This window comes from Siniperca chuatsi, linkage group LG8 (genome assembly GCF_020085105.1).
Source record: "Siniperca chuatsi isolate FFG_IHB_CAS linkage group LG8, ASM2008510v1, whole genome shotgun sequence".
Classification (NCBI taxonomy): Eukaryota; Metazoa; Chordata; class Actinopteri; order Centrarchiformes; family Sinipercidae; genus Siniperca; species Siniperca chuatsi.
In genome coordinates this window covers 1,439,995-1,455,571 of record NC_058049.1, presented here as the reverse complement: position 1 = coordinate 1,455,571, position 15,577 = coordinate 1,439,995, and the positions used below count along the sequence as shown (strand labels likewise).

The window sequence follows — 15,577 nt, the reverse complement described above, 5'->3', positions numbered from 1 at the left end:
GAGTCTGGACCAAAGTGGTGGACCGACCAACACTGCCATCCATGAAGCCACGCTGCTAGCACAACTAAAAACCACAGTTGGTGGTGCTGGAACTATTTCATGACAAATAACACCGCATAGTTGGCTAGTTCTGGGCAGATGGACAAACTGTTCAAGCATGTAACTCCTCCTAAAACCCCAAACTGTAGTTTTTACTTGCTGTTTTTAAACAAACAGAAACACAACATGATAATCGGTGAACTTTAGAGGTGCTGATAGGTGGATTTCTGAGCTTTGGGCCGAGTCGGGCTAGCTGTTTCCCCCTGCTTCTTTATGCTAAGCTAAGCTAACCTGACTCCAGCTCTGTAATAAGCAGACACACAGAACAGCGATATCAATCTTCTCATCTAACTCTCACAAGGAAAGCAAATAAGCGTATTTTCCAAAATGTTGAACTATTCCTGTAAGATTTAGGGGCCTAAAACAAACCTGATAAACACTCCCAGTACACGTTCATGTGTGGACAGAGAACAGGGTGTCTGCATATGTTTTGGCGTATTTCATGTATTATATTTATGTTTGTATGTTTTCAAAACTGAAATCAACGACAGAGTTGAAAATGAGAAAAGGTCATTGTGTTTTCATATCCAAGTCCACAGGCACAGACCGCGGTACAGTGCATCAAAAACATCACAGCTGTAAGAACTACAACACCCAGCGTTCTCTGACTCCGCCGCGCAGACTCAGTAGCAGCATGAAGATGGCGTCTGTCAGGAGGATGAAGTCGTGTGTTTTGACAGTTTTACTTCTAGAAGTTTTCTCCAGCGTCGTCTCCTCTTTGTACTTTCACATCGGAGAGACCGAGACGAAATGTTTCATAGAGGAAATGCCGGACGAGACGATGATTATCGGTGAGTTTCTAACGGGATAACGCTTCCTGCTAGCACACCGAGTTTAGCTAACTAGCTAACCTGTTATGACTTCCGCAAAGAACAGCTGAGCAACAACACAGTGTTGTTAGAGAACTTCTCTCATGAAGCCAGATGTACAACAGCATTACCTTTATTCACCGCAAACAAATGATTCATTTTATTATTGTTTAATATGTTGATTTTTTTTTTTTTTTTTGATTAATTAATGTCACAGCTCAGTTTACACGGTGTAGTCCCTCATTCGTCCAGGAGTGTTCTGTCATCTATGGCCCCGTTCACACTGCAGGCAAAAGTGGCCCAAATCCGTTTTTTGGGGTCAAGTGACCAGGTCAGACTTCTTCAGAGGTAGTGTGAACACTCAAATCTCGCCCAGATCAGATTTTTTTCAAATCAGATTTAGACCACATACATGTGTGGTCCTGAATCAGACCCAGATCTGATTTTTTGATCGGATTTGATGCGACTTTTACGTCAATCTACGTCGACATTTGTCACAATTATGCGCCGGCGAGTTAGCCCCAGACACGACAGACACAGACAGTAACATTAAAGACTTGGCTAGATATGGAGAACAGCGATGGAGCGAGTCAGTGGAGGGAGAGTGAGGTGTTAGACCTAATTAGTACACGATACTTCGATTCAAGCTCAACTAGAAGGATCCTGCCGTAACTGCTCCGTTTTTGAAAAAAACGAACTTTAGTGCAACAGCGTGCTGCGTCTGATGTCATTGTTATTGTTCTTTTGTGCATGCAGGTTAGTTTGAAACCTCAGGCAGTTCACACTGGAATCAGATATAGGCCACATTTTAAAAGGTAATGTGAACAGCCAAACAAAAAATCAGATCTGAGCAAAAAATCAGAATTGAGCATTAAGACTTGCGGTGTGAACGGGGCCTAAGCATCTGGGTCAGGTTTCACCTGAGGTTTCACCTGACCCAGATGCTTCGTGAAAGGATCAGGGAAAACAACTCAACAATAGACTTGATTCTGAAAACAGTGTCCAGATGACTACGACTGAAACCTTTTCTACGATAGCTCAGTTTACAGTTCTGTAAAACAGAAAGGCAGCAGATCCTCACATTGGAGAAGCTGGAACCACAAAATGTTCTTAAATTGATTGATCAGTGTTGTTGGAGATTAATTTTCTGTTGATCGACTAATTGATTAATCAACTAATTGTTTCAGCTTTACATGAAAACATTAATAACCATGATATCTAAAATAGCCCACTATTAGCAAAGGTAAAACGTCAAAAATACTCAAATTTATACACCTTCAGTAAATCGCCTCTTTACATTTACAAATTTGAACTCACACGTGAGTGAGTTTGGAACTAAAATCAACATTTTTTGAGATTAGTCACTTAAAAGGTGGCAGCCATTTTTAACAGTTTTAAGTGCGACAGATTTGATGTGTTTAATTTCTTTATTTTTGGGTCCATCCACTCATGGCATCGTTGAATCACAGTTTCTTTAATCGTGTCAAATCACCTGTTTGCACTGTTAATGTCCTTCACACTGGACTGCATGGTGACGGGAAGTGAAAGAGGAAGTCTCATTTTCAGCTACAAGTATTTTCGAAACCATTCTGGGATAACTTTATTAAGTAATAACTTTATTCATACAACGCCTTTTAAGAGCAGGACGTGACGAAGTGCTTCACGAAAGAAATGAGGCAACGGACAGAAATGCAGACTTATAATAATAAAACACCACGAACTAGAAATAAAATAAGAGTAAATAGAAAATTACAGAAAGGCGAGTCTAAACAAGCGGGTTTAGGAGCCACAACCGCAAAGTCTCGTTAGTTTTAAGCCTAGATCGAGGGCCTGCCAGCAGACCCTGATCAGAGGACCTCAGAGACCTGCTGGTGATACTGGGCTGCAGCAGATCTCTAATGTCTGCAGCTGTCTGACCCTGCAGAGCTCAGTAAGTGATCACAAGAGCCTTGAATTGGATTCTGAATTTGATGAAGAAATGAAAAATCAAGATCGGTGTCACAAGACGCCGTTTTGGAGGACCTGGTCTAGAGCTCTGCAGCAGCATTTTGGATGCAGGGATGTTCTGCTGAGGCAGGTGAAGAGGGCGTTACAACGGTCGAGACGGGACGAGATAAACGAGTGAATTAATATTTCCATCTCTGCCTGAGACACAGTGGGCCTGAGTTTAGTTTCTCAGCTGGAAAAAAACAGGAACGAATCATTCTGGGAGGAATCTGACTAGGGCTGGGCGATATGGACAAAAAGTCATATCCCGATATATTTAGGCTGAATATCGATATACGATATATATCACGATATTTTTTCCGCAAAGTGAGAGCAAATGTTCAGTCAAAGTCAAAGCCAAATATGATGTCACAAGTAGTTTTATTGAAACCAGCCATTTCAGTGAACAGTTGCAAAATCAAATGAATAAATAGTAAACAGGTTTTTTCACCTGGTTCATAATTAAATGCTCAGCTGTTCAAATAACAATAAAATGTAAAAAAAAAAAAAATACTGTATAACAATAGGACAGGAAGGAAAGGAAAATAAGGAAAAACTAACATTTTAATATGTTTTTGATTAAAGTAAAATATCTGAATACTCCTTACAACATTGCACTCACCAATAGCCAAGTGCAATGTGTGACCGAAGCACTGCATCCTCAGCCTCGTTCAGCTCAACCGCTTTGACGATGTTGCTCCCGTTGTCGGTTGTTATAGCAACCAGATACTTTTCTTGGAGTTTCCAGCTTGCAATTGCGCCCTGCAGGGCCTCAGCTATGTGCTCACCGGTGTGATCCTGGGAAATAACTTGTTTGCAGACACGCTGTTTTCATCTCCCAGTCTTGAATGAAGTGAACTGTCACGCTCATGTAAGGCTCAGCACGTCCTGCTCGACCACATATCGCTGGTCAAAGCCTGAAACAAGGTTTGTCATAGCGTTAACGCGAGCCGGTCAGCAAGGCTCTGTCTGATTTCAGTGTACATTTGTGGCAGTGCTTCTATCTCAGCAAAGTAGTTGCGACTGGGAGCTTCATATCTCACCGTCCATAGTTTTCAGTAGCTTTTGGAATCCGACTTGTTCCAGGTTGCAACGAGGACCATATCTTTAGCAATGTGATAGGTACACCGCTTTAGTTATAGTACACCACTTGACACTTTTCTTTTCATAAGGCACATTTCCTTCGGAAAATGAAGTTTGCAGTGAGCTTTGTTTCGAGGGGCTGGAGCTTTTTCAGGTTGCTGCCAAAGAGCAATGGCGGAGCTGCAGCTGAGGCTTCTGCAGCTGGCCGAGCAGGTCCAAGAGATCCAGAGACAGCAGGACTACCAGAGGGTCAGTAGTAAAACAAAATTTAGCTTCTTCTTTCCCTTTAGGCTGCTCCCTTTCAGACAGCGAATCATGTGCCTCCATCTAACCCTGTCCTCTGCGTTTATCTTCACTCACACCAGTTAACTTCATGTCCTCTCTCACTACATCCATAAACCTCCTCTTTGGTCTTCCTCTAGACCTCCTGCCTGGCAGCTCCAGCCTCAGCATCCTTCTACCAATATATTCACAGTCTCTCCTCTGAACACGTCCAAACCACCTCGATCTGGCCTCTCTGACTTTATCTCCGAAACATCTAACACGAGCTGTCCCTCTGATGTCCTCGCTCCTGATCCTGTCCGTCCTCGTCACTCGCAAAGAGAACCTCAGCATCTTAAGCTCTGCTGCCTCCAGCTCTGCCTCTTGTCTTTCCTTCAGCGCCGCTGTCTCTAAGCTGTCCAACATCGCTGGTCTCACCACCGTCTCCAACACCTTTCCTTTCATTCTCGCTGAGACTCTTTTGCAACGCACCTGACACTTTTCTCCACCCGCTCCAACCTGCTCACTTTCGCCTCTTCACCTCTTTCCCACAGTCTCCGTCGCTCTGAAGCGTTGACCCTAAGTACTTAAAGTCCTGCACCTTCTTCACCTCTGCTCCTGTGACCTCACCGTTCCATTGACACACATGAGCGAGAATATGCAAAAGCCTGGGCACGGTCCTGGTGACTCAGGCGTCCCTCAGGGGCGGCTTTCCATTTAGCTAAAGCGGCTCCTCGCTTCCTTCACTAGCATCTCTTCCTCGCGTCTTCGCTCCTCCCAAAGGAAATGAACGTGAGAGGAGGGAGGGAGATGAGGATGGAGGAATTTTATTTACTCAATGGCACTTCCTCTCTCACTCCAGTCATTTTGAACACAGTGCAATTACTCATGACTCATCCTCATATTTAGATGTTTGACACTGTACTGTAAGAGTGGGGGTGTCTGAATATGTTAGCCTAGTCTGCCTGACTCGATCCTTTAGGAGGGGGGTTTGCTGAAAGCAGCAGCTGTGTATTTGAACTATATCGATATATTTTTTTATATCGATATATCGCCCAGCCCTAAATCTGACTCAGTACTTTCTTCATAGGGATGATGTAAAATGACAAATTACAATATTAGAAAAAGAAACCCGTAATATGGTGACAGTGAGATGATAAATATCAGAGGTGTGCAATGTATCGTTACCTTATCTGAGTGGGAATAGTTCTACCCAATATGTCACGCTAATATTATCAGAATCAGAATCAGAAATACTTTATTGATCCTCGAGGGGAAACTCTTTCGTTACAGCAGCTCGCCTTTACGTCAGTGCACACAGGAAAGGAAGCACTAAGCAAAAAATATATAATACACTATAATACAGGTCAGATAGATTCAGTACCAAAGTACAAAGTGGGTTTACCGGTTGATGATAATAATGTGGTATAAAGTAATAGTGCATGAACTGTCAAGTTAAGTGTAGCTTATTAAGGTTATAATGAGACGGAGGATATTACACAGCAGTAATGAATGAATATCAATATCAATAAATAGGGAATTTAAGTATACTGCACAGGAGTATTAAATCAGGATATTGCACAATTATTCAAGTATTGCAGAGATGTTAATGATCAATGTCCAGTTTAGTGACTTCGGGTCATACAGACTGACACTTAGAGGGAGGAGTTAAAGAGTCTGATGGCCACAGGCAGGAATGACTTCCTGTGGCGCTCTGTGGTGCATTGTGGGGGGATGAGTCTTCCGCTGAAGGCGCTCCTTTGTTTGACCAGCGCGTCATGGAGCGGGTGGGAGACGCTGTCCAAGATGGCGTGTAGTTTACCCAGCATCCTCCTCTCTGACACCACCGCCAGAGAGTCCAGCTCCACCCCCACAATGCCGCCGGCCTTACGGATCAGTTTGTTGAGTCTGTTGGCGTCCGCTACCCTCAGCCTGCTACCCTCAGCCTGCTGCCCTCAGCCTGCTGCCCCAGCATGCAACAGCATACAGTGTCATGACAGTGAGTGTGTGGTGATGTGTTTGACACATTCTGTTTTCGTCTCTTTCTCTGCAGCTAACTTTTGGAGTCAGCTGCGTGATAACCAGAGGGACGAGCACCTGCCGGCCCCTCCGGACCTCGGGATATCAGTTGTAGTCAAAGATCCTGATGACAAGGTTTGTCCTGGATAGCGTTAACGTTTTGAGTTGAGCTGAGCAGTTAGCACAGAGCCGGTTAAGCTGTCCTCTCAGTGTCTCTCTGTGTTCCCTGCAGCTGGTTCTATCTCAGCGATACGGCTCAGAGGGAAGATTCAAATTCACATCACCGAAACCAGGAAGATACCAAATCTGCCTGCAGTCAAGCTCCTCACAGCGTCCCCTGTCTGCTGGAGGGATGTTGGTGAGAAGACACATATTTCTGTTCACCCTGGCTGCTTTTTTAGTTGTACTTTTACGCAGTTATTTATTAAATGTCGTGTTGCAAACCTCTCAGGACTGCAGCTGAAAGATACATTTCCTTCCTAACGAACTTCCTGTTGCGTCCTGGTGTTCAGACAGTTCACCTGGACATCAGAGTGGGCGAACGCACAAAGAACTACACTGAGATCGCTGCCAAAGAGCAACTGTCGGAGCTGCAGCTGAGAGTCCGGCAGCTGGCCGAGCAGGTCCAAGAGATCCAGAGACAGCAGGACTACCAGAGGGTCAGTAGTAAAACAAAATATTAGCTTCTTCTTTCCCTTTCGGCTGCTCCCTTTCAGGGGTCGCCACAGCGAATCATGTGCCTCCATCTAACCCTGTCCTCTGCGTCCTCTTCACTCACACCAGTTAGCTTCATGTCCTCTCTCACTACATCCATAAACCTCCTCTTTGGTCTTCCTCTAGACCTCCTGCCTGGCAGCTCCAGCCTCAGCATCCTTCTACCAATATATTCACAGTCTCTCCTCTGAACACGTCCAAACCACCTCGATCTGGCCTCTCTGACTTTATCTCCGAAACATCTAACATGAGCTGTCCCTCTGATGTCCTCGTTCCTGATCCTGTCCGTCCTCGTCTCTCCCAAAGAGGACCTCAGCATCTTAAGCTCTGCTGCCTCCAGCTCTGCCTCTTGTCTTTTCTTCAGCGCCGCTGTCTCTAAGCTGTCCAACATCGCTGGTCTCACCACCGTCTCCAACACCTTTCCTTTCATTCTCGCTGAGACTCTTTTATCACACAACACACCTGACACTTTTCTCCACCCGCTCCAACCTGCTCGCACTCGCCTCTTCACCTCTTTCCCACAGTCTCCGTCGCTCTGAAGCGTTGACCCTAAGTACTTAAAGTCCTGCACCTTCTTCACCTCTGCTCCCTGTGACCTCACCGTTCCATTGACACACATGAGCGAGAATATGCAAAAGCCTGGGCACGGTCCTGGTGACTCAGGCGTCCCTCAGGGGCGGCTTTCCATTTAGCTAAAGCGGCTCCTCGCTTCCTTCACTAGCATCTCTTCCTCGCGTCTTCGCTCCTCCCAAAGGAAATGAACGTGAGAGGGAGGGAGAGAGATGAGGATGGAGGAATTTTATTTACTCAATGGCACTTCCTCTCTCACTCCAGTCATTTTGAACACAGTGCAATTACTCATGACTCATGTATATATACATATTTAGATGCAGATTTGACACTGTACTGTAATCAGTAGGCGATTTGGGGGGGGGGGGGTGTCCAGCTGAATATGTTAGGCTAGTCTGCCTGACTCATTGATCCTTTATCTGATTGGGGTTTGTTGAAATATCAGCAGCTGTGTATTGATGAACCTGTGGCGCTGGGATCTATAATATTGTCTAAACTGTATACTATAAATACTCAGATACTATATACTATATTATAGACTATATACTCTATAGCGTAGTGTCACCTTCATGATCAAAGTGACACGAGTGACACCCCCCCCGTTAAAAATAAATAAACAAATGGCAGAGTGACTATAATGTGTATAAACAGTTTAGAAACAGCAGTAAATAAAAATGCCTGATGTCGATGATGATGATTATAGATTTATTGTGGCATCACCAAACTGTGATTGAAGAGAAACAATGCCGCTAGGTAGTCAACATGTGTTTATTACACAAAGAAGAGAACAGACTTAATAAAGACAAAATAAATAAATAAAATGAATAATTGGACTGTGTGAGGCTACCGGTGCAGTGGGTGTCCTTTTCAGACAAAGGCTGGACATTATAAGACCATAAATCGTGGCTGTATGGGACAAATATTTGGACCTCTTCCTTCTTTGAGTGAGTAAGGATGCACTTGGAATACTGCGGAAAATAAGACAAGCGAAGAAGAAAAACCAGTAAACCCAGTTTAAAACTGTTTAAAACAGTTAAAGTTGCAGAGCCGGCGAGGACAGAAGGAAGCGCGATCGGCTGAATTGACAGGACGCGGTGCTCGTGTTGACGTTGTGCTGTCTGTTGCTTCCCAGTTCAGGGAGAAACATTTCCGCGAGGTCAGCCACAACACCAACATGTGGATCTTCTGGTGGCCCGTCGTCCGCTCTCTCTACGTGATCGCCATCATCACCTGGTGCACCAAGTCCTGGTAAGATGTCCTGCTCTCCCGTTTGACTGTGTTTGACTTTTATTACTTACAATTAAAACCATCAACATTACGTTTCCTGTAGGATCAATCTTAACGTCTTTTTTTGTCTGTATTGATGTTCTTTACCGCCTCAGTAGGATGGTTTCGTGTTTCCACAGACTGTCCTGTACCTCGATATTATTATGGCTCACAAAGTTACATTTAATACATTTTAAAGAGCTTCTTAATGCCACGTCAAAAGCAGTTCAGTGTCATCAGGTATTTGGCCTGAGTATGAAAGTAAGATGGAAACCAGCAGGGACGGTATGGACTCAAATTATTCATTATTATATCAGATATTTTTCAGAACTTCCCAGCAGTATATAACAATCATTCCTAATGATAGAATTACTTAAATGAACGCAGCCTGGACCCAGATAAGTGGATGGATCTTAGTACAAACAGTTTGTATAAAACCAACAGTAGATAATATTCAGTGTCGAACAGATTTACATTTTAATAGGAAAATAGACAATGTTTTATTTACAACGTGGCATCTGAAGAAAGTCTCTGTACATTTGACATCCACTGTTGATCCGTGTGCTGCTCTGTGTTTCAGGTGAAGTATGTCTTCTTCAGTACACTTTGGACCTGCAAGAAAAACATAAAGAGGGACAAACAAAGTATGAACTTGAATAATTCCTGATGTAGAAGCAGAAATAAATATTTTTATTGAATTGAGGAACCCCCCACACATCAGACAGTCGAGGACCAGAGCCTGCAGGATTAGGTCACCTGGAGAAGGCGGATACGGAGAGGAGTCCGAGCAGGAACTCGAGGCTGTAGAAGCAGAGCAGGACGGCGCTGAGGAGGAACTCCAGCCGCAGGACGAAGGTCTGCAGCAGCAGGTAGTAAACAGCCAGCGCCGCACAGGGAACCAGGATGAAGAGCGACGCACACGAGGCCAGAGAGCGCTCACACAGATTCCCCTTCCAACCTGAACGACGACACACCACACTGAGGTCAACGCTGAGGTCACATGACCGCAGCTGCCATGTTAGTCGGGGCTCGTTTCCCTCCAGAAGCTGCTGCTGATCAGTCTTTATGAATAGGGATTTTTATATTTGTCTCCGTTCACACTTCAGACATCACACATGTTGGCTGTTTCCCTGTTGTCTGGGCGGAGATCTTCACAAACACAACAGAGTGGACGCACATTTCTACATTTAGCCAGCTTAGTGTGGTGTAGTCTGAGGCCATTTACTCTCCCAGCTAACATCCATCATTTGGAGCTTTATTTTCAGCCAGAAAAGAAAGACGACCACCAGCTTTTTTTGTATATCAGCCTGATCACAAGATATTTTAGGAGTCACATCGCAGGATCTGACAGGGTTTCATGTGATCCTTCAACCTTAAATGCAGCATTGATTCTCTAAAACAATTCAGTGCTTGAATTGGAGTAAAAAAGGTACCAGGACTAAAAACCAGCAGCCAGAACAGCACAACCATGTAGCATTTAGGGGCATCACCTGTGTTCATTTGAGAGTACTTACTAATCACTAATTTATAAAACTAAATACTAATACTGAGTAATACGCACAAATTATCAAACATTAGCCCCAATACCTGCTGTGCTCTTTCCAATTTTTCTAAGTTATAGATGGAGGATTTTGTGCAGACATCACAGCTCTTACAGCCCTTTACAACAGATCGACCGTCATTGGAGCCGTTCACATGAGCTAACTGTCACTCTGCTGCTCGCTGTTAGCACCGTGGCTCACACACGTCACATATATACAACATAACTACACTGAATAACAGCCAACAATTAGCAGATAAACGGTAAGTTTCAGTCTGGCGTCTCTCTTGATCACCCACCGACGAGTCGGTTAAATGGCGTCTAAACGTTTGTGTCGCTGAAGTCGTTTCTATTCCTGGTCACAGCTCGGCTCGTTAAAGCCACGCAGCCTCTGATCAGGAGGGTCCATTCAAATAGACCCCTGACTATTATCTAGCAGCTTTCTGACTGAACAAAACCACACAGCTGCACGTTTTTACCTCGGGCCTTCTGCACAATGACTGCTGTACATCACGAGTACTGACCTTTATTAGAATAAAAGTATCGGTGCTCAGTTGGACAGAAAACTGGCACCCTGTACAGGTGACAATCGGCCCAATTCAAGCACTGGTGCAGTTTGTTCATCAGGAATTCAATTTAATAATCGTAGAACATCGTATATGCAGATTGGCTGAGTGAGTTCAGACACTGCTGCTTATTTTCATGTACTGGACAATTAAAAATAACTTGCAGCTATTGTCCACATGGTGGCAGTAAAGAACCAAACAGGAAGGGTGCTAATAACGTGTATCCTCATGTAATGCAGTTCAGTTACTGATCAGGCAGAAGAGAGGTGGGCGTCTATGTTGTGTTTTCTGCCGGTCAGAATATTTCGGTTTGGTGTTTCACTCTCACCGTAAAAGATCCTGAGAGTCTCCAGACCGAGGAAGAGCAGCAGCAGCACCACGTCCAGAACCAGATTATCTGCCGGGTAGGGGAGTACAAGCCCTGCTCACAAGAAACAGAACAAGTTTAACATTAAAGACGTAGGAAGTCCTTTCCATTGCTTCTGTCTGTCTGGAAATGATCGGCTGTAATCATCTCCCTTTCTACTCGTTAGAGCACCAACAGTGTGACCTTTGACCTCCGGCCTTCAGCTGCCTGGAATTTAGTTTTTCTGGCCACCAAAGCAGAAAAGTTTGATTTTTGAGGGAATAAAATGTTCAATTATTTGGACCCTGTGACGTCGTCTTAGATGTTTTTTAAATGAAGGTTCGTTGACCTGCATGAGGGCTCGGTTTTGTATTTTTACAATGATATATAATTTCAATTATTATGTGCTGTATACACTTTACTGAGTCTAATGTGCCTAAGATTTGTATGAATGTACTCTCAGTACGTGGTATGCACTTTGTTTTCCAGCATGTTGCTCTTGATTATTGATTTTAATGAATAAAAACCGAAATCTTTCCTAATGCTTGAAGCTTCATTTCGTTGACACGTACATAACTTTTATTGATTTAACAGGAACCAACAAGAACTTCAACCAGTTTTTAACCAGTTTCTGGCCAAATAGATTTCAGTCATGTTTTGCACAATAATCTCCATCACATCTTCTTACTCAACACTCCCAGTGACATAAGTGTCTAAAGACAAATACAGTAGACTTGTTATTTATACACGCACTTCAGTAAGCTGGTGACAGTCAGCTTTCTGCAGAAACCGGATTTCTTAAACGTCATCTAAACCAGAAACCTGCTTTCAGCCAGATTTCTCCTGGGGAAAAAGCTGATTTCTTGGTCTTGTATAAGAGTAACCAGGTTTCTAATCAGCTGTTTCCATGTGAGCATGTGCAGACAAAGGACTTCAGACAGAGAAAGAACTGTGACAGCGGAGTGGGAGCATGGATTGCCTGCAAGTACAGTTCAAAATGTGGAGTTTGACTGAAAAGTTTCCTGAAATGGTGCAATCCGAAAATCAGAAAAAAATACTAACACACACTAACTTGATCATGAAGTCGCCAGCTCTCAAGTGTTGGATTTCAGACCGCTAGAAATAAAATCTCTGGACGTTTGCGGATGCTGGAGTTATAATGAGTAGTGATGATACTCTTGAAGCAGAAGACTCGATACAGTTTTTCGACTTTATAGAGCAGAAATATTGCGCCAAAATTCACATGACCACCATGAACAAGGCTTTGTGACGTCACACACGAGCAGCATTATGCCAGTTTTAAGTACAGGACCTTCCACTCAAAATATTCAAAAGCAGAATCATAGATTCTGTTTAAACATGGCCCGCTTTTACCACATTTATTAAACAAAATATTCACGTAATATTTTGACTTTGAGTTCATCGTGATTTGCGGCATTCAATCCTCCTAGACAAATGTAATATCAAGGTTCATCCAGCAGATGTCACCACACAGACTGTACAAAATGCTTCGAAACGATGAACTATCTCCGCGCAGTAGCTTTAAAGAAAGCTTCATTAACTTTATCACTAATAATGTGGTGACATGTGAAGGTAGTACAGCTTCTTACACACCTTTATAGATGAACATCAGAATCTCTGCCAGGTAGAAGGCAGCAAAGTACCAGCTGTTCAGGTAGAGGAGGACCTGCAGCGGAGTGGACGAAAGCTGAAGAGGACTGAGTCAAGGACAACAGAGGAACATATCACACACACACACACACACACACACACACACACACATAGACCAGCTGTGTGCTGCAGCTCTGCATCAGTTTCAAGTGAAGGATACGATCTGTTGGCTCCCTGCAGAGAAAAAGAGAAAACACAGCTGTTAGAGGCACACTGATCTAAAATAAAACAGGTTGATACTTCATTATATCAATATTTTTTCTCCCAATGCATCACTATATAAAGGCATCATTTCACCCAATTGTCCATATTACCAATTATTTTCTTTTCGAGTTTTATTTAAAACCAAAAGTTAAAGTCAAACAAATAAAATGTCATTAAGATAGTGTGCAGGGTGAGGGAAAAAAATTATCTCTACCCAAGTATCTTTTATAGTAAATTGCATATTTGGAAAACATCAGTATTAATTGATGAAAGTTAGTTTATGAAATAAAGGAGCTGATGAGCTGCAAGGATTGTCAATATTTACTTGGTTGTTAAGATCGTCTGAAAGCACTAACATTAAAATAAAAATATAAAATATTGAAGTATTTAGTCAAAAATTGTTTTTTTGATGTTGTCATTATCACTCAACGCTGCTCAGATTATCCAGTCAGTGTCGCCCAACTCTGACATGATTAATGTGAAACTGATTGATTTAAGTTTTGTCTCCTTCCTCCCTTTTATTAAAAACCGTGGAATTGGTAAAATGGGTATTTGCACGTGAAAATGCAGTTTGTTTGCATTTTACACTGCAATGAGTGAAACTCATCAATACGTTTCAGTGGCAGAAGTATTCAGATCCTTTACTTAAGTAAAAGTAGAAATACCACAGTCTAAAACTACTCCGTTACACGTAGAGGTCCTGAATTCAAAATGTTACATAAGTAAAAGTACATAAGTATTATCAGCAAAATGTACTTAATGTATCAAAAGTAAACATATGATGCTGAATGGCTCCTTTTACCTTGTTATATTATTACAGAATATTATACTATTGTGTTTTTATCACTAACAAATACATGTAAGAGCATTTTAATGTTGTAGTTCTTCAATGTGGAGCCAGTTTTAGATACTTTGTGTACTAGATTAGTAGTATAGTACTGCATCATATCATGTTTTTTTATGTCTATAAGTGTCAAATAAATGTAGTGGAGTAGAAGTATAAAGCAGCAGAAAATGGAAATACTCACGTAAAGTATAAGTATGGCAAAACTGTACTAAAGTACAGTACTTAACGAGTTTGTACATGTAGCGTTAGTAAAATCAGCAGCGTGTTGTAGCTAAGATAGCTTTGTTAGTAGCTATTTGTAACAGTGTAGTATCTGGTTAAAGTTTCGGTGTCCCATGAACTTTTGGCTGTAACGTTATGATGTTAAATAGCTACACGTATCCATGTCCGATAACGCTAACAGTTAACGTTAAATTGCCTGAATTTCAAGCTAACATCGGCTAACTTCATTGGATGCCGGCGGAGATTCCGACCTCGCAACCGGACTTTTTCCTCTCCAGATGTTTCTATTCGCACAGTTTACTGCGAACCATCACGGCGGCAAATACGCTCATATACAAACTGTGTTAAATATCTAAATGTTTGTTTGGCACAGCGAATGCGTGACTTACCAGGCGCCATGTCCGATTGCCATGGCAACAGCTTGGCAGGAAGTGCCCCGTCTTCGGTTTTAAACCGATCTGGACCTGCTGCCCCCTACAGGCTGCATGTGATACTACTGCTGCTGCTGCTCAGATAATTTAGTGATACCACAGTGTCAAAATGTTATTTAAGTAAAAGTACAAAAGTGTTAGCATCAAAATACACTTATTTATATAATGATTATAATCCAGTTATACTATTGGATTATAATCATTGATAGATCAAGCTGTTTACAGGAAGGGCCAGAGCCGCCTCTGTTTCCTGAGGAGGCTGAGGTCCTTCAACATCTGCCGGACGATGCTGAAGATGTTTTATGAGTCTGTGGCGGCCGGTGCTGTCCTGTATGCTGTTGCATGCTGGGGCAGCAGGCTGAGGGTAGCGGACGCCAACAGGCTCAACAAACTGACCCGTGAGGCCGGTGACATTGTGGGGGTGGAGCTGGACTCTCTGGCGGTGGTGTCAGAGAGGAGGATGCTGGCCAAACTACACGCCATCTTGGACAGCGTCTCCCACCCGCTCCATGACGTGCTGGTCAAGCAAAGGAGCACCTTCAGCGGAAGACTCATCCCCCCACAATGCACCACAGAGCGCCACAGGAAGTCATTCCTGCCTGTGGCCATCAGACTCTTTAACTCCTCCCTCTAAGTGTCAGTCTGTATGACCCAAAGTCACTGAACTGGACATTGATCATTAACATCTCTGCAATACTTGAATAATTGTGCAATATTCTGTGTACTACTCCCGTGCAATATTAGTTTTCCCATGTTAGTTTTTCTTATTTATTGTATCGATATCATATACCTCTATTACTCTTGACAGCACCTCCGCTTACTATTACTTATTACATATTTGGTGACACTGTATTTTATACTGTACTTCATCATCAACCAGTAAACCCACTTGGTACTCGACACTTAGTTTATCTTATACTTATACCGACCTGATACTTAATTT

At 43.0% G+C, this 15,577-nt stretch overlaps 2 protein-coding genes across 2 annotated transcripts; one reads left to right on the top strand and one right to left on the bottom strand.

Moving 5' to 3' along the window:
• Positions 1–705: 705 nt before the first annotated feature.
• LOC122880684 (transmembrane emp24 domain-containing protein 9-like) lies at positions 706–11,801 on the top strand. Its single transcript, XM_044206027.1, has 6 exons — positions 706–890; positions 6,292–6,392; positions 6,490–6,615; positions 6,770–6,916; positions 8,674–8,789; positions 9,388–11,801. The coding sequence occupies exons 1-6, from the start codon at positions 734–736 to the stop codon at positions 9,389–9,391; spliced, it is 651 nt and encodes a 216-aa protein (XP_044061962.1). The 5' UTR covers positions 706–733; the 3' UTR covers positions 9,392–11,801.
• Positions 8,292–14,719, bottom strand: tmem216 (transmembrane protein 216). The gene is made up of 6 exons (XM_044206028.1): positions 14,593–14,719; positions 13,091–13,104; positions 12,874–12,967; positions 11,242–11,334; positions 9,564–9,765; positions 8,292–9,419 (listed from the first exon to the last, which is right to left on the bottom strand). The coding sequence occupies exons 1-6, from the start codon at positions 14,600–14,602 to the stop codon at positions 9,404–9,406; spliced, it is 429 nt and encodes a 142-aa protein (XP_044061963.1). The 5' UTR covers positions 14,603–14,719; the 3' UTR covers positions 8,292–9,403.
• Between the last annotated feature and the right edge of the window lie 858 nt (positions 14,720–15,577).